The 23,885-nt window shown below is 40.8% G+C and overlaps 2 protein-coding genes across 2 annotated transcripts; both read right to left on the reverse strand.

The window, feature by feature from the left end:
* Window positions 1-1,745: 1,745 nt before the first annotated feature.
* On the reverse strand, window positions 1,746-7,056 carry LOC108433994 (extracellular calcium-sensing receptor-like). Its single transcript, XM_017708910.1, has 6 exons — window positions 6,866-7,056; window positions 6,376-6,676; window positions 5,494-6,270; window positions 4,410-4,634; window positions 2,757-2,880; window positions 1,746-2,650 (listed from the first exon to the last, which is right to left on the reverse strand). Exons 1-6 carry the CDS (start codon window positions 7,054-7,056, stop codon window positions 1,746-1,748), a joined length of 2,523 nt encoding a protein of 840 aa, XP_017564399.1.
* Window positions 7,057-11,872: 4,816 nt separating this feature from the next.
* Window positions 11,873-15,375, reverse strand: LOC108433996 (extracellular calcium-sensing receptor-like). The gene is made up of 6 exons (XM_037540184.1): window positions 15,140-15,375; window positions 14,694-14,994; window positions 13,714-14,490; window positions 13,235-13,459; window positions 12,994-13,117; window positions 11,873-12,786 (listed from the first exon to the last, which is right to left on the reverse strand). The coding sequence occupies exons 1-6, from the start codon at window positions 15,373-15,375 to the stop codon at window positions 11,873-11,875; spliced, it is 2,577 nt and encodes an 858-aa protein (XP_037396081.1).
* Window positions 15,376-23,885: the final 8,510 nt, after the last annotated feature.

Below are 23,885 nucleotides of genomic sequence, written 5' to 3' on the forward strand. Positions count from 1 at the left end.
CCTATTTTTTAAAAAGGGGTGTGTGCCAACTATAGGGGTATTACACTGCTCAGCCTCCCTGGGAAAGTCTATGCCAAGGTGCTGGAAAGGAGACTTCGACCGATAGTTGAACCTCAGAATGAGGTGGAATAATATGGATTCCGTCCTGGCCGTGGAACAATGGACCAGCTTTTCACCCTCTCACAGGTTGTTGAGGGGACATGGGAGTTTTCCAACCCAGTCTATGTGTGTTTTGTGAATTTGGAGAAGACTTATGACCATGTTCCCTGAGGAACACTTCCAGAGTGAGAGCTGTGTTCGTATATTAAGTCAGACTTTTTCAGTGTTAGTGTTGTGCCCTGTCTCCACTCCAGTTCGTGATATTCATGGACAGAGTTTCAGGGCGTAGCTGGGGCAGGAGGGCATTATCTGTGGAGGCCGGAGGGTGGCATCTCTGCTATTTACAGATGATGTTGTTTTATGGGCTGGATCACATGGACGCCTCCAGGGCTCCAGATCTGCACCAAGTCTGAGTCCATGGTCTTAGCCCGGAAAAGGATGGCATGCTCATTGTTCATAAGTGATGAGAAGAGGGATCATGAGATCAGCTGCAGGCTGGGACAGGTGGCAGCAGTAATGTAGTCACTGTCCTGGACTGTAGTGGTGAAGAGGGTTTACTGGTCAGTCTACATCCCGACCCTCACCTATGGTCATGAGCTGCAGGTAATGACTGAAAGAATAAGATCATGAATACTAGCGGCGGAAATAAGCTTTCTACACAGGGTGGCGGGCTACACTCTATTTGATAGGGTGAGGAGCTCAGTAATCCAGGAGGAGCTCAGAGTAGAGCCGCTACTCCTCCATATTGAGAGGAGCCAGCTGAGGTGGTTCAGGCATCTGATCTACAACCCCCCTGGATTCCTCCTGGTGGGGGTGTGCCAGGCACAGCCTAGAACCTGGGGTCGTCCTAGGACCCGCTGGAGGGATTATATCTCTAAGTTAGCCTGGGTCCCCGGGAATGAGCTGGAGGAAGTTGCAGGGGACAGGGTCGTCTGGCATTGTCTGCTCTCTCAGCTGCTACCACGACTCTATCTGGACTAAGCGGTTAACGATTATGATGATGATGATGATGATGATGATGATGATGATGATGATGATGATGATGATGATATTCATTTGCCTGTCAGGAATACAATTTGAATAGATTTTTTAAATAATAAAGGTCCTGAATACTTTTTGCATTCCAGAATCAAAGTATTTAACATGTGCAGCATTCCTCTGGCTTTTATCCCAATGATAAAGAGCACCCTGGTCCAGTCTAGGAATTATGCTGTCACTAAACATGCCTCTGCCATCTACCATCTTCCCAGACATATATACATATATATATATATATATATATATATATATATATATATATATATATATATATATATATATGTGTGTGTGTGTGTGTGTGTTATATTGATTAGAATTTGAAATAGAGGCATTACCTGAAAATTCTAAAAGGCAATGTTTTGAAGAAACTCTGTTTAATTTGACATTAATTTAATTTGACAACATACTTATCTATTATCATTTCAGTGGTTTACATGAAAAAACATCTTACTTCTATTTGCATATTAAAACAAAAAATCAGTTTGATAAAAAAAAGGTGTAGGAACAAAGCTTCTGTACTGTGTATATTACATACATAATCATAAGTAAGTACATTTTCTATGAGATGCAGAGCTACTTTTACAATTTGTGTGAGGATCTCAAAAAGCTTATGAGGATCCTTTACCCATGAGGCGTTTCTTGGTATTCTGCTCTGGTCTAAACATGATTATAAAACACTTGGGAGCAAAAATACAAATAATCAAACCAAAGCTTGAGGCCAGAATAGCAAATATCTCTACAGCAACAGTGAACTTTCCAGGAGAGCTGACATAAGCTGGGATAAAGGTAACCCACACTGCACAGAATATGAGCATGCTGAATGTGATGAACTTGGCTTCATTAAAGTTATCAGGCAGCTTCCGAGCTAGAAAAGCTAAAATAAAACACAGTAGAGCCAGAAATCCTATATAACCCAGCACAGCCCAGAAACCTACTGCTGAACCCAATCCACATTCCAGGATTATCCTTTCCTTGTAATGATTTAGATTTTTAAAAGGGAGAGGAGGAGATATTGTCAACCAAAGCACACAAATAAGGACCTGAATGAGAGTGAAGGTGACAACACTAATTCTCTGCTGTTGAGGTCCAAACCATTTCATGGCATTACTACCTGGAATTGTGGCTCTGAAGGCCATTAACACCACTATTGTTTTCCCCAAAACACAGGAGATGCAGAGGACGAAGGTGATCCCAAACGCTGTGTGGCGCAGCATACAGGACCACTCAAAGGGTCGACCAATGAAAGTAAGTGAGCAGAGGAAACACAGAGTCAGTGAGAAGAGCAGCAGGAAGCTCAGCTCTGAGTTGTTTGCTCGGACGATGGGAGAAGTTTTGTGTTGATAGAAGACAACAGCCACACATACAGCTATGAAGGCCCCAGTGATGGAGAACATGGTCAGGATGATGCTCAGAGTGTCGTCCCAGGACAGAAACTCCACAGGCTTGGGGAGGCAGCTGTCTTGCTGGTTGTTGGGCCAGAACTCAGAAGGGCAGCTCACACAGTTCAAAGAATCTGAGAGATTAGAAACCATATTCAGAAACTTATTTTAGAAAGAAACACAAGGGAATAAAAAACTAAACTATGTCCCCAGTGAAATTGTGTATAGACAACACACAACCTGTCTTGTTACTGATCTCTCCTTCTGCACATGGTATACAGTCATAGCAGCAGACTGGCTTTCCTTTCTGCACAGCCTTCCTGGCTCCTGGAGGACAGCTCTCACTGCACACAGATCTTGGCACCTGAAAAACAATAAACGAAAGCAAGCCATTAATTTCTTGTTGAAAAAAGTCTGAAGATTACAGTGCTATGCACAAATGAATGTTTTACTTACTCTACCCCAATATTTAAAGTCCTTACTTAGATTGATTGAAGAAAACAAAATATATTCAGTAGTTATAATGTATTACACATATTGAGTATGTTTACACTTTCTGTAATAACACAAACATATACATATTATGATAACCTTTCTCTATAGTTTGGTTGAGGCCAATTGACATCCACTAGATATGGACTACCTTTAATTGGGAAAACCCACAACGGATTAGTTATAGAACTCTGATCTATCAAAACACTATTTGTTGAAAGTTGATTTTCAACAGTTTTAGAATTAGTAAAAATACCAAGTTCAGGCTGACATCCAGAGTAAAGGTTAGGTTTTCTGCTGAGGTTGAGGTTGGGGTTAGTGTTAGGATGTTAATTTTAATAGATAATAATAAGAATGTAAATCAAATGTAAGAAAAAAAGCATCTATGAAGCATTTACCATTTGTTATTCAACTAATTTTACCCTTTGTACCCTTGTATAACACATCACCATATCAGTGTAACTGCAGTGCTGAGAGAATGATCTACCACCTAAAGTACCTGTTCTGTGAGGGTCAACTGAAGAACAGCGTAAAAGGGGGCTAACAAAGCATGCAGAAAAACAGATGGACTACAGTCTGTAACTGTAGAACTACAAAGTGCACATATATAGTAAGTGGAGCTGATAAAATGGACAATGAGTGTAAAAACAAGGAGGTGGTCATAATGTTATGCCTGATTAGTGTATAATGAGTGTTGTATCTTATTTAGTTTGTGGAATTGGTGACTTTTAATAAAGTCATATTTGGAATTCTTTGTAAAAAGAGCAGTGCATGACCGATTAAGACTTTTGAATAAATTTGACAAGTAATGACATTAAGATACAGAATGTGATTTAAGAGATTTGTTGGTTTCTTTGAGTTAGCTATAATTTTTCAAAAATTTCATCAGTTATTGTCAAATGAAATTCATCACGGTAAAATTTTGGAGTGGATATATTTTACAGCTATTTATTATACTGTCATGATTGTGTTTTGTGTTGCAGTTTAAAAGTCCAGCCTGTATTACTACTATGAAGCCAAAAAAAGCATTGTATCATCTGTGTAGAAAGGCAATCAGCACACAAATGCTTATTACAGTGATGACTTATGCAATTGAGATTTTTCCATTACTAAATTAGTAATGTAAATTCATATTTTCAGTCAACTGAAAAGTTATTTTTCTCAATCCATTGATCAATCGTATTATGCACATAACTAACCCTAAACATGGATTGTTTATAGTCTAGTCTAGTTAACTACTGATTTTATAAACTTGATTTTGTGAACGTTACCTTTTTAAAACCATTTTAAAGCAAGATTTGACAACAACAAATAAAGCAAACGATACTCTTAACTGTTTGAGTTCTGCTTATGATCATTTACAGGGTACAGTCAAAGACTAATGGATCTCTCGTACTGTACCTCAGTCTGTCCCCCCATCCAGCTGATAGTTCTGCTTATACTGAATTCCTGTCCTCTTGGTTTGGAAGAGTCATAGTAGCCCACATTTACACAATACAAACCACCATCTTTCCTAATCTGCCAGTTTAGGAGCTCGTAGGTGGCCACAGGATCACCACTGGAATCAAACGAGACCTGATAGCCATTCTTTGTAGTGAAGTTCACTTTCTTGAGCTGGTCAAGTATCTGCATTGGAACATACAATTTCAAAATCTATGAACGGAACTGTTATACTTACTGTTATCAATTGTTTGGGTGAATTACTGAAAAAAATACTATTAAGGAATATTAACATTATGATTCATTGTGAATGAATATATGGGCCATTCTAATCTCATCAAAAAGTGATGTCCCACAAATTTTAATGCATGAAAAAGAAATCAAAATCAGGGTAATGATGTATGTTTACTTTTTAATCTACTCCTAAATTAACCAGCAACAAGACATATTTAAGCTTTTTTAAGGTACCTATTTTTAGTCATGTTATGCATGACAGGTTCGACACTGCAGTGCCTAATCAGATGGAGTTGGTTTTTAAAAAGAAACCAAAATGGTGATGTTTATTTTTTTTCAATTGTAATTGTCAAAATGTATTACAATAATTATATTCTTGTCTGTTGTATGTTAAAATTACGGTAAATAGTGCATGTAAAACTATTTCTCATAAAAAATATTGTACCATCATAATTGTCAATGTTCATACAGATATGTAACATGTTATTAATGGAAAAAGCTAAACAAATAACAAGCAGGTCTTTGAAAATATTCGATTCTCGAAATCGACATCTAGAGAAATATCTTGTTATATATCTGATGCATTTGGTTAGAAGAGGGACACCTTCACGTTTGGTGTTAAGCCTGTGATACTGATGTTAATCATGGGACAAAAAGTGCTGAAACTGAAACGACCACCACAATGACAGAACAGCTCAAATAGCGTACTTGATGTAGATGTAATATTGTATATAATATATACAATTAAATCATGTTTACTAAGATTATAAGACAAAATAAGGTGATGTTTTTAAACAAGACAGTTTTATACCTGCCATGGTGTGAATTTAGCGCTCTTGTCGCACTGCGTGTCATTACAGATAACACCGTGGATGGCATGCGCTATGGCATACGTAGCTTTATACACCAGGTTAGTCACGCGCAGCTGCGACGTGTCTGTGTACGGGTTCTGCAGCGCGCGGATATCCTCACTGCCGTCACATTCCCGCGCGCCCTCTGAGGAGCCTATTAGACTACAGCTGAACGAGCTCTCCCAAAACTCCGTTAGCAGCGGAGATATCAGTGCTTGTTCTGGAGAGAGATCCAGAAGAAACTCACGAAGACCTGGAATCACCGAGCGGGGGATCCCAAATCCTATCGCCCCCGCAAACATGTTAAAGCGCAGAAACTCTGGTTCTATGATCCACGCATCGCTGCCGATCCACTGAAGTGGAGGCGGTGCCTGTCTGGTCAGTTCTTCCAAGAGAAACCTCATTTCACCTGTGGGAAGAAACGCTACTATTACCCGGGCTGTTGATCTCCGGATGACGTTCGCCACTCTCTCCACTTTGCTGCGCGGATCTGTCCTGGAGAAGGCCTCGGAGTACTCCACACAGATTCCCTCCTCCTGCGCAGCCTTTAGAAACGCCGCCATTCCATAATTTCCATAGTCTGAGTCGCTGCGCACTGCCCCAATCCATGTCCAGCCGAAATGCTTGACTATTTTTGCTAGTGCGACCGCCTGGTGGTGAAAATTAGGCACGGTCCTGAAGAAGGCAGGAAACTGACGCTTATCGCTCAGACATGCACAAGTTGCGTAGTGACTCACCTGTTATTTAGTACAGAAAAGGAAAAAGGAGCATTATTTGAGATGTCCGGTGGAATCACAAACGAGATATTTAATTCTGCACCATTTGGTGCAACATACAATCACCTGTGGAATTCCAAAAATACCAAGCATCCTGCTTATGCTAATTGAAGGAGTGGAAGAAGAATCTCCTACGAGAGCAGGAACAGCTGCAGCTGCAGATTTTGAACAGGAATCAGTATCATTGTAAAATGGTTCCATGCCGTTTGCAAACTGAAACGCAACTTTAACAGACATCGGCACTGCAGCGCACGAGTCGTGGATCTGGTATCCTAACGTGATTCCCGGCAGGAGATCTGTTCTGTTGTTGATCTCGTGGATGGTGAACTCCATGGCCCGAGCGAAGCGCAGCTCCCTGAAATTCATACTGTTTAGAAACACAGGCCATATTCAAAAACATTTTCACAAAACACAACAATACAATTATACAATAAATTTGACTAAACAATTAAAGAATTTCAGATGTCACTAATTCAATAAGTAGCACATGACTGCAGAAAATGTCAAGATGATTATTGTAATTTATCTCTAGTGCTCCCTACACTCACAAACAGACCTCCCAGAGCACTGTAGCTGTAGTGGCTGTCTGGTGTAGGTGTTCTGCTCTGAGCTTGTGTAGAAATGAATAGAAAAAATCCCGCCGATTATAAAATCTCCATCCATAGTAAGACCAGGCATCTGAGGCTCAGACCACAGCTTGCAGCTGACCAGGTCAGCTTTACAAGCTACTGGGCTGGGGCCAGTCATCCACAGCATTGATAAAAATGTCATCAGACTTGATGTAAGCTGCATGGCATACCCAGTAGCTCCAAAGCCCTTTGAAGGCTAGGATGTCTGATTTTAAATAACTGTTGTTATAATACTCTGTGGGTGTGAGCTTGGACTCAGGAGGCGTGGTTATATAATTAATGGCAAGTACACTGAGGGACATAACTTTTGTTTTTGCTTGTCTCTGGTGTATTGAATGGTAACTTTAAATACATTAAGAGGCTGAAGTAAATGCCGGCCTCATCATCTGCAGAAAATATGCATTCAATGCCTTTTGATCTGAACAGGTGCATGTCTCAGTCATTTGCAATTCAGACTTTGGATTTTATCACCTATTGGTGATAATCAGCACAAGTATAATCACAGTATTTCACATTAAAAGTTGTCTCTGCGCAATGTGTGCAATGCAAACAACAAACGTGAAATTACATTTGAAAGCAATACTATTATTGTAGCTGGGGCTCAGAAGAAGACACAGAACACATCGTGCATACAGGCTGAAAACTGCGTAACTATGGTTCTATTCCGTTTGAAACACTGCCGACAGTCTGTCAAGACTGATGAAAATTATTGCACTCTGTATCCCAGTGAAGTTAACTGCTTTTTCTTTGTAGTATTGGAAATGTGTAAGGAACTGAAAAGCTAAGACATAAATATGAACAAAGTACTAATTCTCCATATTAACATAATCATGGCATCACTAACCACAGGGAGGCAGTAATGCAGCATGAAAAATGATAAAAGCCCTCAAAAAAACCATCAAAGCCCTGCAGCGCAGAGATTTTTCCACCAGAATGGCCTTTTCACCAAATGTGTCCCAACAATACAAATGTAGAACATGCATAGTGGTTACACATCTTTACAACAGGTTAACATCATATATTCATCAAATATACTGGTAAGCAAGGGAACACAGAGTATAATGTTGACTAACGCTAACCATATGTACAAACCACAGCGCAAAATGAATCCATCAACATAAGTCAGAAGAAGAAGATCAATATTAACCACTCTGGTTGTTAGACACTTGAACAATATGTCCCATCCTTTCTTGTTCTGGATTCCTATTTTAATCAGGTAGCGCATAAAATGGTCCACACCAGTGGAATAGAACACTTGCTTAAAGTGACGCTGTCCTTCAGGAGGTACGTTGTCCATATGTGGTGGTTTGGGTGTCCTCTCCATTTTTGGCACTCAGTGCTCTTATATTGGTGCCAATGGTTTTTTTGTCACACCCTTCTGACAACAGGAGGTTCTGGATCAGAATGTGACATAGGTAGCTGGTCTTACTTAGTAGTATTAAAATGTGTGGTTTATAAAATAAGACATGGAAAAGGTATGACATAAATATAATGACAACAGAATCACAATGCAGAAATAATAACATTCACCATTACTGTACTGCAGAGACTAAACCAACACTAAATTTATTTCTCCAGCTAAGCCCCAACAGCACTAGTTTAGAATATACACTAACTTGCCAAACGTGTTCACTTGTCTGCCTTCACACACATATAAAATTGAGTGAGATCCCATTCTTAATCTATAGGGTTTAATATGATGGCAGCACACACTTTGCAGCTATAACAGCTACAGCTCTTCTGGGAAGGCTTTCCACATGGTTTAAGAGGGTGTTTATGGGAATTTTTGACCGTTCTTCCAGAAGCGCATTTGAGAGATCAGGCACTGATGTTAGACGAGAAGGCCTGGCTCAGGAGTCTCTGCTCTAATTCATCCCAAAGGTGTTCTGTTGGGTTGAGATCAGGACTCCAGTCAAGTTCTTCCACACTAAACTCACTCATCCATGTCTTTGTGGACCGTACTTTGTGCACTGTCCGAAGTCATGTTGGAACAGGAAGGGGCCATCCCTGAACTGTTCCCACAAAGTTGGGAGCATGAAATTCTCCAAAATCTCTTGGTGCTGAAGCAACCGTCCTCACACAGCTAATGTTGTTTAGGTCTGCAGGACTCTCACAAAGAAACAAATTTGTTTAGTCTATCCCCTTCCAATCTCAAGCCTCCACTCTACTGTGAAGCTCTACCATTTTCATACAATTAATTTGTGCCAAACTCAAACATGTTAAACCACTCAGCAGTGATAGTACTTTTTCTTCTTCTATAGATCTGCAAAACCAAACCCTGCCTTCATGGAAAGAGGGTGATTTCTAATGCTCCTTCTTAGGATGGCACTGATTTTGGTGGACAGTAAGTAAATGTTTGCTACAGTATTTAAGTAGTTTTTGTGTATCTGTACTTTACTGAAGCATTTCCATTTTAGGTGACTTTTTACTTTAATTTCATTACATTTCAAAGTCAAATATCTTTCTTTTTACTTCACTACATTTTGCGAAATTTGCAGTTCCTTTTGGCTTATGTGTGTAAAAAAACATAACATCAAAACGAAAGAAGCGTGAAGCAAACACACCAATCAGTGCACAGTGTGCACTTTGTTTCGAGCTTGTTTTGACCTGTTGGTCATACTGACCCAAAACAAGCGCACGGTTGTCAATGTCAGTGCAGCAGCGTAACATTTTGGGAGAGTCTATTCAACATAAATGATGGAACCAACCAAACTTTATGTAAATAGACCACAATATAGCAATATGTACAGTTATGACTGGCATGTATCTTTTTTCTTTCATTTGATCATTTCATCATTTCATTTCATCAACACTTTCATTTGATATTAAATTAATTTTGACTAGATTAAGTTAATGAACAGAGACCTACAGTTGCAATATAGTAAAGGAACCTGTGTTTAAAGCAAGTTTTTATTCAATTTAAATTTCTAACTAAGTTGCAAATAAATCTTAAACTGAAACTTTGCTTTTCAAAAAGTTTGCAAAAAGTTATGTTTAGTGCCCCTTTAAATTCCTTCCCTGAGGATGCCAAAGATAAGTGTACTTTCTTTGTCATTTTTCTTACATTTCTTTAGTTGCAGGATATATCCTTTTTTATTTGCAACTTAGGTACAACTTTAACCAGCCTGTCCTGCCAGAATGTTTGCAGCTGGCTACATGATGGACGCATGGGAGAGGTGGCGTGTCGTGTGCCTGGCGACTCTCTCCATGGAGGATATTGAGGACGTCTACCTATTCGGAACCATGATCACAGGTGTTTTGTTAATTGGATTAGGCATTGCCCTGGTATATCGCAAAATTCACAGAATGGGGGCAGCTGTCCACGGCCCCTTGAAGCTGCCCGACATGATTGACGTGGTGGGCAGAGCTGTCAACACTCAGACTATGACTGTATGTTGTACCCTGGATAACATCGTGGAGAAGTTGGCGGCTTTGCTAAATAAATGGATCGTTTGTGTGACCATAATGGACTTGGTGAGCTACCGTAAAAAATACGGCTACTCGCTCGAAGCCTGCAACCCTTTCTTACCTGCTTTCGGCTCCCCGTATCAGCGTGGGCCTTGGCCTTGGCTGGTACATCACATCCTCCCCAGAGGAACACTGCTGCGAGACGCTCTTTTATCCCTCCCCCACTTCCCTGGATTCCTGCTGATTGTTGTCTCTGTCTGGGCCCGATCACGGTTGTCTCCATGGCAATTTTGCTGTGTTATCGCCATATCACCCTGCGAACTGAGATACCTGGACTGGGATGCCGAGTAGGGTGCCTTCTTCAGGCCCCTTCTGCCCCCCAATAAAGGCTTCATCATCATTTCATAAAAATAGTTTGCTTAAGAAATATCTATCTTCAGTGAAGTTGTTTTTGCACAAAAAAATACTTTCAGAAAAAAAAATAGACTTTATTGTTTTTACTCATGGCATATATTTATTTGCCTTTTAGGTATGCTATCTGAATAGATAGTTATATTAGAATAGTTTAGTAAATAGAATAGTTTTATTCAATAAATGTGCTGTGTATATATAATTAAATGCATTCCAAAGTTACTGTAACAAGTATGTGTAGTTTTCCTGTGGTTTCCCTCTCACTGCAAAAAGGACCATTTTCCAGTCTAGGGACTACGGACACACTGAACACATCTCTGGCCTTAAATACCAGCATCACCTTTGAGACACTGAACAATGCCTCTTATAAATAATGCATCAAACTTCTCAAATGGCCAAAACTAAAATTATTAATACACATTTAAAATATGTCAGGGGTATAAATGTTATTTATTACAAAACAAATCTGAGACAACTACCATAGATAGACTTGGTATACATGAGCTCTATGTATAAAATTGCACTGTGTAGTATTTCATTGTCTTTATACATCAATTTCAATAAACTACTTCTGACTTTTTAAGCAGCCACGTATATACATAATTTGACTTTTCAACTCACTCGTTGTGGATGAAAATTACATAAGGAAATTAAATTAGCTGAATTAATGTAATTAGATTGACATTGCACTGAGTGATGTGTGTGTGTGTGTGTGTGTGTGTAACAGAGAGAGAGAGAGAGAGAGAGAGAGAGAGAGAGTGGGCAACAATTCTAGCCACCAAATCTCAGATAGGTGCCTCCAATTACTTGTTTAATATTGAATATAAAAAGCAATACATTTTAAAAGCAACTGTAAGAATGCCATATATATATATGTATATATATATATATATATATATATATATATATATATATATATATATATATATATATACACATATTAAAAGAGGTGAAAGAGCTGCAATTCTGTTTAATTATGCATTACACATGGTTATCTATTAATTATTAAATGAAATTATGTATTAATAAAGACATTATGAACATAGAAAAATCATAAATCAACACATTTTATATAAGGTCTTGTACTACAGTGCTGTACAATTTATGTGAGAGTCTCAAAGAGAATTGGAGGGTGCTTTACCCATAAGGTGTTTCTTGGTATTCTGCTCTGGTCTAAACATGATTATGAAACATTTGGGAGCAAAAATACAAATAACCAACCCAAAGCTTGAGGCCAGAATTGCAAATATCTCTACAGCTACAGTGAATTTTCCAGGAGAGCTGACATAAGCTGGGATAAATGTAACCCACACTGCACAGAATATGAGCATGCTGAATGTGATGAACTTGGCTTCATTAAAGTTGTCAGGCAGCTTCCGAGCTAGAAAAGCCAAAATAAAACACAAAAGAGCCAGAAACCCTATATAACCCAGCACAGCCCAGAAACCAATAGCTGAACCTAATCCACATTCTAAAATAATTCTTTCCTTGTAGTGCTTTGAATTTTTTAAAGGAAAAGGGGGTGAAATAGTTAACCAAATAACACAAATTAAGACCTGTATGAGAGTGAAGGTGAGAACACTGAGTCTCTGCTGTGGAGGCCCAAACCATTTCATGGCATTACTGCCTGGAAGTGTAGCTCTGAAGGCCATTAACACCACTATTGTTTTCCCCAGAACACAGGAGATGCAGAGGACGAAGGTGATCCCAAACGCTGTGTGACGCAGCATACAGGACCACTCAGAGGGCCGACCAATGAAAGTAAGTGAGCAGAGGAAACAGAGGGCCAAAGAGAAAAGCAGCAGAAAGCTCAGCTCTGAGTTATTGGCTCGGACGATAGGGGAGATTCTGTGTTTATAAAACACAGCAGCTACACTTACAGCTATGAAAGCCCCAGCAATAGAAAATGCTGTAAGAATGATGCTCAGAGTGTCGTCCCAGGACAGGAACTCCACAGGCTTGGGGAGGCAGCTGTCTTGCTTGGTATTTGGCCAGAACTCAGGAGGACATTGTGCACAGTTTAAAGCGTCTAAGAGATTAGAAAAGCATATTCAGAATTTTAAATTAGACAATAATAAAAAATAAAACAAAACAAAAAAATCTTTATCAAACGTAGATATTGTACACAGTAGGGGATACACAAAAACAACATATAACCTCAATCATAAAGAACTACAAAGGAGTAAAAAAAAAGACTTTTCCCAGTAAAAGTTCCCACTGTATTATGATACGTAACCTGTCTTGTTGCTGATCTCTCCTTCTGCACATGGTATACAGTCATAGCAGCAGACTGGTCTTCCTTTCTGCCCAGCCTTCCTGGTTCCTGGAGGGCAGCTCTCACTGCACACAGATCTTGGCACCTGAAAAACAAAAGACAAATCAAGCAATTCAGATTGTGTAGTCCAAGAGTCAAACTTTTATTCGGATTACTCTTTTTCTTTCTCTAGTAAAACAGTACTTTAAGTGTGGCGCCATACCACTGTCTGTTCCCCCAGCCAGATGATATCTGTGCTCATATTGAATTCTTGTCCTCTTGGTTTGGATGAGTCATAGTGGCCAACTGTGACAAAATCTATTAAACCATCGTTTTTAATCTGCCAATTTATGAGCTCATAGACAGCCACAGGATCACCACTGGAGTCAAATGAGACCTGATAACCATTGTTGGTAGTGAAGTTCACTTTCTTGAGGTGATCAAGTATCTGGAGTGGTTTAAAAAAAGAAAGAAAGAAAAAAATCATATATATATATATATATATATATATATTATAAGAACAAAATTATGAACTTATGTTTAACTAAATTACTAAAACAATGTTAATGAACATCGATTAAATATGGTGACTACAGTGTTCATATGCTTGCTGTATGTCATTACAACTTATATATTCGTTTTGCGCTTATTTCAATCATAAGGCACCCTGTGGGTCTGTTTTCAAATGTATCCGTTTTTTACCTGCCATGGTGTGAATTTAGCGCTCTTGTCGCACTGCGTGTCATTACAGATAACACCGTGGATGGCATGCGCTATGGCATACGTAGCTTTATACACCATGTTAGTGATGCGCAGCTGCGACATGTCTGTATACGGGTTCTGCAGCGCGCGGATATCCTCACTGCCGTCACATTCCCGCGCGCCCCCCAAAGAGCCTTTTAGGCTACAGCTGAACGAGCTCTCCCAAAACTCCGTCAGCAGAGCTGTTTTCGATGCTTCTACTGGAGAAAGATCCAGAAGAAACTCACGAAGACCTGGAATCACCGAGCGGGGGATCCCAAATCCTATCGCCCCAGCGCACATGTTATATTTTCGAAAATCTGGATGGGTGATCCAAGTTTCGCTGCCGATCCACTGAATGTAAGGCGGCGGCTGTCTTTTCAGCACTTCCAAGAGAACTTTCAGTTCGCTTGCGTTAATAAACGCTACTAGTACCCGGGCTGTTGATCTCCGGATGACGTTCGCCACTCTCTCCACTTTACTGAGAGGATCTGTTCTGTAAAACACCTCGGAGTACTCCACACAGATTCCCTCCTCCTGCGCAGCCTTTAGAAACGACGCCATTCCATAATTTCCATAGTCTGTGTCGCTGCGCACTGCCCCAATCCATGTCCAGCCGAAATGCTTGACCATTCTTGCTAGTGCGGCTGCTTGGTGGTGGTCACTTGGTATGGTCCTGAAAAAGGTAGGATACTGACGCTTATCGCTCAGACATGCGCAGGTTGCGTAGTGACTCACCTGTAATGCAATGTAGAAAAAAGGGATGAAAACATTATTTGAGTTGGTTCTTTGAATTCGTGCGTTTATTTTAGGTCTTAAGTAAGGGACATAACTTTGTTTATTACCATATATTTGACTACATTTTAAAATCATTATCCTGTCTCGAATAATAGCGAACTAGTTTTTAATATTACAGTGTTTGGTGCAGCCTATACAGTCACCTGCGGAATTCCAAAAAGACCCAGCATTCTAACCATACTGATGGAGGGGGAGGAATTAGACTCTCCCACCACAGCAGGAACAGCGGCGGCTGCAGATTTTGAACAGGAATCAGTATCATTGTAAAATGGTTCCATGCCGTTTGCAAACTGAAACGCAACTTTAACAGACATCGGCACTGCAGCGCACGAGTCGTGGATCTGGTATCCTAACGTGATTCCCGGAAGGAGATCTGTTCTGTTGTTGATTTCGTGGATGGTGAACTCCATGGCACGTCCGAAGCGCAGCTCCCTGAAATTCATACTGTACAGAGTAACAAAATACGTTTTAGTTCGCATTTGCAACTGACACTAATACAAAGAAAGTACATGACTGCAAACGGTGCCAATTTGATTATATGTCTCTGTAATGCTCTCTTCAACTGTCCACTTCAGACTCATAGACACACCTCCCCGTGCACTGAGGCTGAAGTGGCTGTCTGGTGTAGGTGTTCTGCTCTGATCTCGCGTAGACGTGAAAAGAAAAAATGCCTCCTATTATAAAGTCTCCATTCTTGTAAAGACTAGGGAACTGAGGCTCAGTCCACAGTCGGCAGCTGACCGGGTCAGCTTTACATGTTAATGGACTCAGCTCAGTTAACCAAATTATTGACTTAAACATCATTAAAGTAGAAATGAGCTGCATGGCATGTTTCTATTGCCCAACCCTCTGATGGCCAGGGTGGCTGCATTTAAGTAGCCGCTTTGCTATGATGCCCTGTGGGTGTGAGCACAGACTTAGGAGCCGTGGTTTTGTCTTGAATAATAACTGCAGGGATGGACATATCTGCTGTATTTATTTGTCTCTGGTGTATTGAAAGGTGTCATTGAGGCTAAGCTGACGTCACCTTCCCGGCCTCATCATCTACATGAAATATGCCCTTAGGGCCGTTTGAGCAAAACAGGGGTGTGTTTTACTCAGCTGCAGTGCACTTTGAATTGTCGTGCAATTCCTTTGGTAATATCTTAAAACTGTATTAATTCCACTGCCACAGTTTAAACTTTTGCAATATTTCAAACTGAAGATTTTCTTTGGCCGATATTGACAACAAACAAAAAATGATTACATGCATTTTAAGAATAATATTAAATAAAGAAATACATAATAACATCATGAAGTATCTAATAGTTGGATTATGAGGTGGAGGTTACACAAAACAAGCGTGGAGCTATTCAGACTCTGAACGTGAGCGCTTTTATCTATATATTCACCCCTGTGAAGAGCTAATTGAACGCAAAATTTCACACTATGGTAAGTATTCGTACTAGGTCGAGAGTTAAGATCAGACTGTGGGTTAGTTTTCAGTGTTAGACTGACAGTAGGATTAGAACAAGGGTGAAATACGATAAATTCAAAGCTAATTAAATATAAAGATATAGAAAAAAACAACAACAACAACAACAACAACAACTTACTGTTCTTTGTGATCTTATGAATATTATTTTGGCTTGAAAAAGCCAACTTACTCTTCTTCTTACTATTATTCTTCGTCTTACTATTATTATTATTATTATTATTATTATTATTATTATTATTATTAAGTTGGCTTGAAAAGGGCAAACTACCTGTTTGCCCTTTTCAAGCATGCCATGATTTTAAGCATGCTGTAATGCAAACATCTCACACAGACATACACAGTGCACACAGACCGACATGCTTACAGCCTAGTGTACGGCAGTATCCCAACAAATAATTAATTTAAGGTGGCAATATTTTTTAAGGTAGCACTGAATTTGGGGTGGCGCTGAATTCCAGATGTATTTAAGGCAGCAGTGAGTTTAACGTGGCAGTGAGCTTAATATATCAATACATTTAAGGTGGCAGCAGAATAGAGGTGGCAATAAATTTAAGTTGCCAGTCGGTTTAAGGTATGAGTAAGTGTAAAGCAGAAGTATATTTAAGTTAAGACTGAATTTAAGGTATCAGTAAAATTAAAGTGTTAGTGCATTTAAGATTCCAGTAAGTTTAAGGTGGCCGTGTAATTAAGCTATGGTTATAGTTAATGTGGCAACAAATTTAAAGTGCTAGTGTATTTAACGTAGCACTTATGGAAGCACCTAACAGCACAGAACCAACCACCTTGGATACCATTACAACAACATAGCAACATCTCAAGAACATTTTAGCAGCCATCAAAAGTCTTAAATTTTAACATTTTTACAAAATCCTTTTTACGGCAACTTTCCCTTTCTGAAGGTAGCACCATTGTTAGGTTGCACTAAATTTTAGGTGCCAGTACATTTCCTGCATCAGTTAATTTAAGGTAGCAATTGTTTTCTGGTTATGGTAAATTTAAGGTGGCAGTGAACTTCAGACAGCAGCGATTTTAAGTTGGCAGTGCTTGTAATGTAATAACAAATCTAAAGAAAACTGTATTTAGGATATCATTGGCATTAAGGCAGCAGTGGACGTGAACTAGCAATGAACTTAATGTATCAGTATATTTAAAGTGGCTGTGAATTTAAGTTAATGTATAACTACATTTAATTTGGAATTGAATTTAAAGTAGCAGTGCATTTAAGGATGCAGGAGATTTAATTTGCCGCTGTATTTACGGTGGCAGAGGATTTATTGTGACTGTGCATTTAATGTATCTGTAAATCAAAGAATGCAGGAAATATAAGGAGGTTGTGAATTTAAAGTGACAGTGGATTGAAGGCAGTACATTTTATGGTTACAATGGGATGAATGAATCTGTAAATGTATAGTGAAACTAAATTTAGTGTATTAGTAAATTTAATGTAGCAGTGTATTTAAGGTATTTGTAAATTTATCGTGGCAGAGAATTTAGGGTAGCGAAATGTTTAGGGTGGCACTGAATTTCAGTTGGCATTGTATGTAATGTAGAAGTGTGAATCTATGGAGGTGTCAATAAACTGGATGTGGCGGTAATTTAATTGGGCAGTGATTTTAAAGTGGCTGTAAATTTAAGGTGACAGTAAATGTAAAGTATCATTGAATTTATCCGTAAATTCAAGATGGCAGTGGATATAATACATTCATAAATTTAAGGTGCCAGTGAATTTAAGGAGGCAATACATTTAAGATTGTACTAAATGCAAAATAGCACTGCTTTTAAGGTTGAACTGTATTTATGGTAGAACTGAATTTAGGGTAGCATTGAATTTAAGGTGACAGTAAATTTAGGTGGCAGTAGCACTTTATTTATTGTAATGGTGGATTTAAGTGATTAGTGGTTTTAAAGTTACATTATATTTAAGGTAGCAGCAAAATTAAGTTAACGGGAATTTAACGTGGCACTGATTTTAATGTGGCAATGGATTTGAGGTATAATTGAATTTAAGGTGGCGATGGAATGTGTTATTGGATTTTAGGTATCAATAAATTTATAGCAACACTGTAATGGAATTTAAAATATCAGCAAATTTAAGAAGCTTGTGAATTTAAGATGGCAGTGAATCGATAATTACATTTAAGGTGGTGGTACGTATAAGGTGGCATTGAATTTAAAGGTGGCTGTAGTTTGAAGGTAGGAAGTTTAAGGTTGTAGCAGCCACCTGTTTTTCATAAGATTATCATTCAAAGGTCATAATTTTCCTATAGGAAATGAATGGGGGAATGTTTGGGACATTCAAGTCTGACTGACACACAGCACAGCAATGCACAGCAATAACAGCCCAAACAAAAAATGTAAGGTGGAACTCCATTTAAGGTAGCCCTGAATTTAAGGTGGCAGTAAATTTAAGCTAGAACTGAATTAATTGTGGCAATGAATATAAGAATGTTATGGTGGCAGTGAATTTAAGATATCAATAAATTTAAGGATTGAATAAATTTAAGGTAGCACTGAATTTAAATCGGCAGGAGCAGGAAGTACAAGTTATCACTGAATTTTGGATGGCAGTAGATATAGGGTAGCACTGAATTATAGGTGGTGGTGAATTAAAATTGGCAGTGAATTTATGGCATTAGTACATTAAAGATGACAGTCAATTTAAAGTGGCAGTATGTTTAAGGTACCAGGAGATTTAATTTGACACTGTATATAAGGTGGCAAACAATCTAATGTGACTGTGTAAATTTAATATGTAAGTAAATTAAAAATGGCAATGATTTTAAGGTGACAAGAAATAAAGATGGCAGTGAATTTTAGATGGCAGTGGATGTAAGGTGACACTAGAATGAATGGATCAGTACATTTAAAGTGGGACTGTATTTAATGCATCATTAAATTTTTGGTCACAGTGAATTTAAGGTGACACTGCATTCAATGAATCAGTAAATTTAAAGTGGCACTGCATTTCATGTATTGATACATTTAACTTGGCATTGCATTTAGGGAAGAACATAATTTACAGGGCTTTTAAATTGGTGTTTATTTTAAAGTGGCAGTAAATTTAAGATGGCAGTAAATGTAATTTATCAATGAATTAAATTCATGATGACAGTGTTGGGTGTGGATATAATAAATTAATAAATGTAAGGTGGCAGTGAATTTAAGGTGGCAGTAAATGCAAAATAGCACTTAATGTAAGGTTGAATTGTAATTAGGGTAGCACTGAATTTAGTGTAGTAATTAATTTAAGGTGTGAATAAATTTAAAATGAATTTTAAGGCAGGAGTAAATTTAAGGTAGCAGGAAATTTAGGTGGCATTGAATTTAGAGTAGCAGAGAAACAATGGCAATAGATTTAAGGTGGCAATGGATTTAATGTATTAGTTGATTTTAGATATGAATAAACTTATGGTAGCAGTTAATGTAAGATTTAACTAAATTTAAGATGGAAGAGAATTTTAGGTGGCAGTGTATTCAGTTATCTGTAAATTTAGGTTGACAGAAATTTTAAGGAGATATCTGTAAATTTAGGTGGCAGAGAATGCACAATATCAGTACATTTCAGTAAATAAGGTCCTAATTAATTTAAGATGGCACAATTCATGATTAAATTTAAGGTAGCAGTACATATAAGGTGGCATTGAAATTAAGGTGGCAGCGTACTCCAAGCAGTTTAAGGTAGAATCTGGCTACAAAATTGCCATCTGCCTTGTATATTGTAGCATCCACCTGGTAAAATCTTAGTATCACTTTAGCAACCATCAACAGTTTTCCACCATTTTAATATTTTAAGTTAATTAGTTGGCTTTTTCAAGCAAGCACAAAATTTGTTTGTGGACCTTCCCTTTTTTTGTCTTCTTATTATATTAAGCTGCCTTGAAAAACCCAATATACTTACCTTCATGAATTTCTTATTATTATCATTCTACACTTAAAAATAAAATGTTTGTCCTGCAGTTTCCAGCTAAAACCACAAGCTTTGCAGGATCATAAGATGTGTAAAGGATTAGAGTGATTGTGCTTTTCTAAGCAACCTGATGTATCCATCCATCCATCCATCCATCCATCCATCCATCCATCCATCCATCCATCCATCCATCATCTTCCGCTTCTCCAGGGTTCGGGTCGCGGGGGCAGCATCCTGTGCAATGAAGCCCAGACCTCCCTTTCCCCAGCCACTTCCACTAGCTCCCTGGGGGGGATTCCGAGGCGCTCCCAGGCCAGCTGGGCGATATAGTCACGCCAGCGTGTCCTGGGTCTTCCCCGGGGTCTCCTCCCCGGTGGACTTGCCTGTGACACCTCCCAAGGGAGGCGTCCAGGAGGCATCCTAACAAGATGCCCGAACCACCTCAACTGGCTCCTCTCGACATGTAGAAGCAGCGGCTCTACTTTGAGTCCCTCCCGGATGACCGAACTTCTCACCCTATCTCTAAGGGAGAGTCCAGACACCCTGCGGAGGAAACTCATTTTGGCCGCTTGTATTCGTGATCTCGTTCTTTCGGTCATTACCCAAAGCTCATGACCATAGGTGAGGGTGGGAACGTAGATCGACCAGTAAATCGAGAGCCTTGCCTTATGGCTCAGCTCTTTCTTTACCACAATAGACCGGTAAAGAGCCCGCATCACTACTGACCCAGCACCAATCCGCCTGTCAATCTCCCGCTCCCTTGTACCATCACTCGTGAACAAGACCCCGAGATACTTGAACTCCTCCACTTGAGGCAAGAGCTCATCCCCGACCCAGAGAGGGCTCTCCACCCTTTCCCGCCTGAGAACCATGGCCTCGGATTTGGAGGTACTGATCCTCATCCCGGCTGCTTCACACTCGGCTGCAAACCAATCCAGTGAAAGCTGAAGTTCATGGCCTGATGTCCCCAATAGGACCACATCATCTGCAAACAGCAGCGATGTGACCCTGAGGTCACCAAACCGGACACCCTCCATCCCCTGACTGCGCCTAGAAATTCTATCCATAAAAATTATGAATAGAATCGGTGACAAAGTGCAGCCCTGATGGAGTCCAACTTTCACTGGGAACAAGTCTGACTTACTGCCGGCCATGCGAACCAAACTCCTGCTTTGTTTGTACAGGGCCTGAATGGCTCGTAGCAAAGAGCCATGTACCCCATACTCCCGAAGCACCTCCCACAGAATACCCCGGGGAACACAGTCGAATGCCTTCTCAAAATCCACAAAGCACATGTGGATTGGTTGGGCAAAATACCATGAAACCTCCAGTATCCTGGAGAGGGTAAAGAGTTGGTCCACTGTTCCACGACCAGGGCGGAACCCGCACTGCTCCTCCTGAATCTGAGGTTCGACTATAAGCCGGACTCTCTTCTCCAGTACCCCTGCATAGACCTTACAAGGGAGGCTGAGGAGTGTGATTCCCCTGTAGTTGGAACACACCCTCCGGTCCCCCTTTTTAAAAAAGAGGCACCACGACCCCAGTCTGCCAATCCAGTGGCACCACCTCCGATGTCCACGCAATGTTGAAAAGGCATGTCAGCCAAGACAGCCCCACAACATCCAGAGCCTTGAGGAACTCGGGACGGATCTCATCCACCCCTGGAGCCCTGCCGCCAAGGAGCTTTTTAACTACCTTAGCGACTTCAGCCTCAGTAATGGACAAGCCTATTCCTGTGTCCCCAGACTCTGCCTCCTCACTGGAAAACGTGTTGGTGGGATTGAGAAGGTCCTCAAAGTATTCCTTCCACCGCCCAATGACGTCTTCAGTCGAAGTCAGCAGCACACCATCTCCACTATATACAGTGCTAGTGGCACACTGCTTTCCCCTTCTGAGTCGCCTGACGCTTTGCCAGAATCTTTTCGGAGCCGACTTAAAGTCACTTTCTAAGGCCTCACCGAATTCTTCCCACACCCGGGTTTTTGCCTTGGCAACGACTGAAGCCGCAGATTGCTTGGCCTGTCGATACCTGCCAGCTGCCTCTGGTGTCCTACAGGCCAACCATGCCCGGTAGGACTCCTTCTTCAGCTTGACGGCATCTCTCACCTGGGGTGTCCACCACCGGGTTTGAGGATTACCGCCCCGACAGGCACCAACTACCTTGCGACCACAGCTACAGTCAGCCGCTTCAACAATGGAGGAGCGGAACATGGCCCATTCTGAGTCAGTGTCCCCCACGTCCCCCGATATCTGGTCAAAGTTCTGACGGAGGTGTGAGTTGAAGATTAATCTGACAGGTTCTCCTGCCAGACGTTCCCAGCAAACCCTCACTATACGTTTGGGTTTGCCTGGTCTGACTGGCATCTTCCCCCACCACCTGATCCAACTCACCACCAGGTGGTGATCAGTTGACAGCTCAGCTCCTCTCTTTACCCGAGTGTCCAATACACATGGCCACAAGTCCGATGACACGACTACAAAGTCAATCATTGAACTGCGGCCTAGGGTGTCCTGGTGCCATGTGCACTTATGGACATCCTTGTGTTCAAACATGGTGTTCGTTATGGACAAACTGTGGTTTGCACAGAAGTCTAAAAACTGAACACCACTCGGGTTCAGATCAGAGAGGCCATTCCTCCCAATCACACCACTCCAGGTCTTACTGTTGTTGCCCACGTATGCGTTGAATTCCCCCAGTAGGACAATCGAGTCTCCAGGAGGAGCACTTTCAAGCACCCCTCCCAAGGACTCTAGGAAGGCTGGGTACTCTGAACTGCTGTTCGGTGCATAAGCACAGACAACAGTCAGGACAAGGGAAGCTACCCTCTCATCCACCGGGGAAAACCCCAACATACAGGTGCCGAGTCGAGGGGCTATATGAAAGCCCACACCTGCCCGCCGCCTCTCACCATGGGCAACTCCAGAAAAGAAAAAAGTCCAGCCCCTCTCAAGGAGATTGGACCCAGAGCCCAAGCTGTGTGTTGAGGTGAGCCCGACTATATCTAGCCGGTATCTCTCGACCTCGCCCACCAACTCAGGCTCCTTCCCCACTAGTGAGGTAACGTTCCAAGTTCCAAAAGCCAGTTTCAGCAACCGAGGATCAGAACGCCAAGGCCCACGCCTTTGGACACTGCGCGATCCACAATGCACCGCACCCCTACTACTGCCCCTCCCATCGGTGGTGGGTCGATGGGAGGGGGGACTCATGTAGCTCCTTCGGGCTGGGCCCAGCCGGGCACCATGAGTGAATGCCCGGCCACCAGACGCTTGCTGGTGAGCCCCTCCCCCAGGCCTGGCTCCAGGGTGGGGCCCCGGAAACCTTGTTCCGGGCAGGGTACAAAAGTCCTGGTTTCTTGTTTTCATAGAGGTGGTTTATGGATCACACTTTGTCTGGCCTGTCACCTAGGACCAGTTTGCCATGGGAGACCCTACCAGGAGCTTTTGCTCCAGACAACATAGCTCCTAGGGTCATTCAAGCACACAAACCTCTCCACCACGATAAGGTGGTGATCCATGGAGAGGAATTTATTTGTCAGTAAATCAATAAATTTAAATGTGCCAATGAATTTAATGTGGCAGTAAATTTAAGGTGGCACAAATGCAAAATAGCATTGAATGTAAGGTTAAACTGCAATTAAGGTAGAACTGAATTTAGTGTAGGAATGAATTTAATGTGTCAGTAAATCTAAGATTGCAGTGAATTTAAGGTAGCAGAACCAGTTTTTATATATTCAAACTATCATACATCCAAAACAGCAAGATTTTGCCAAAGTTCCCTCCTCTGCGCTGGCGTACATTGAAGGAAGTAAGGGGTTGAAAACAGCCCATCTCATCAAACAGCACATAGGCCCAACATGCCAAATAACAGTTACATATCTCTAATCTCAACCCAATTCATCAATTTCGGAATTAATCGGAATGCTGACTGCAGGCCAAGATCAGCTCCTTACC

The sequence above is a fragment of the Pygocentrus nattereri genome, chromosome 7 (assembly GCF_015220715.1).
Source record: "Pygocentrus nattereri isolate fPygNat1 chromosome 7, fPygNat1.pri, whole genome shotgun sequence".
Classification (NCBI taxonomy): domain Eukaryota; kingdom Metazoa; phylum Chordata; class Actinopteri; order Characiformes; family Serrasalmidae; genus Pygocentrus; species Pygocentrus nattereri.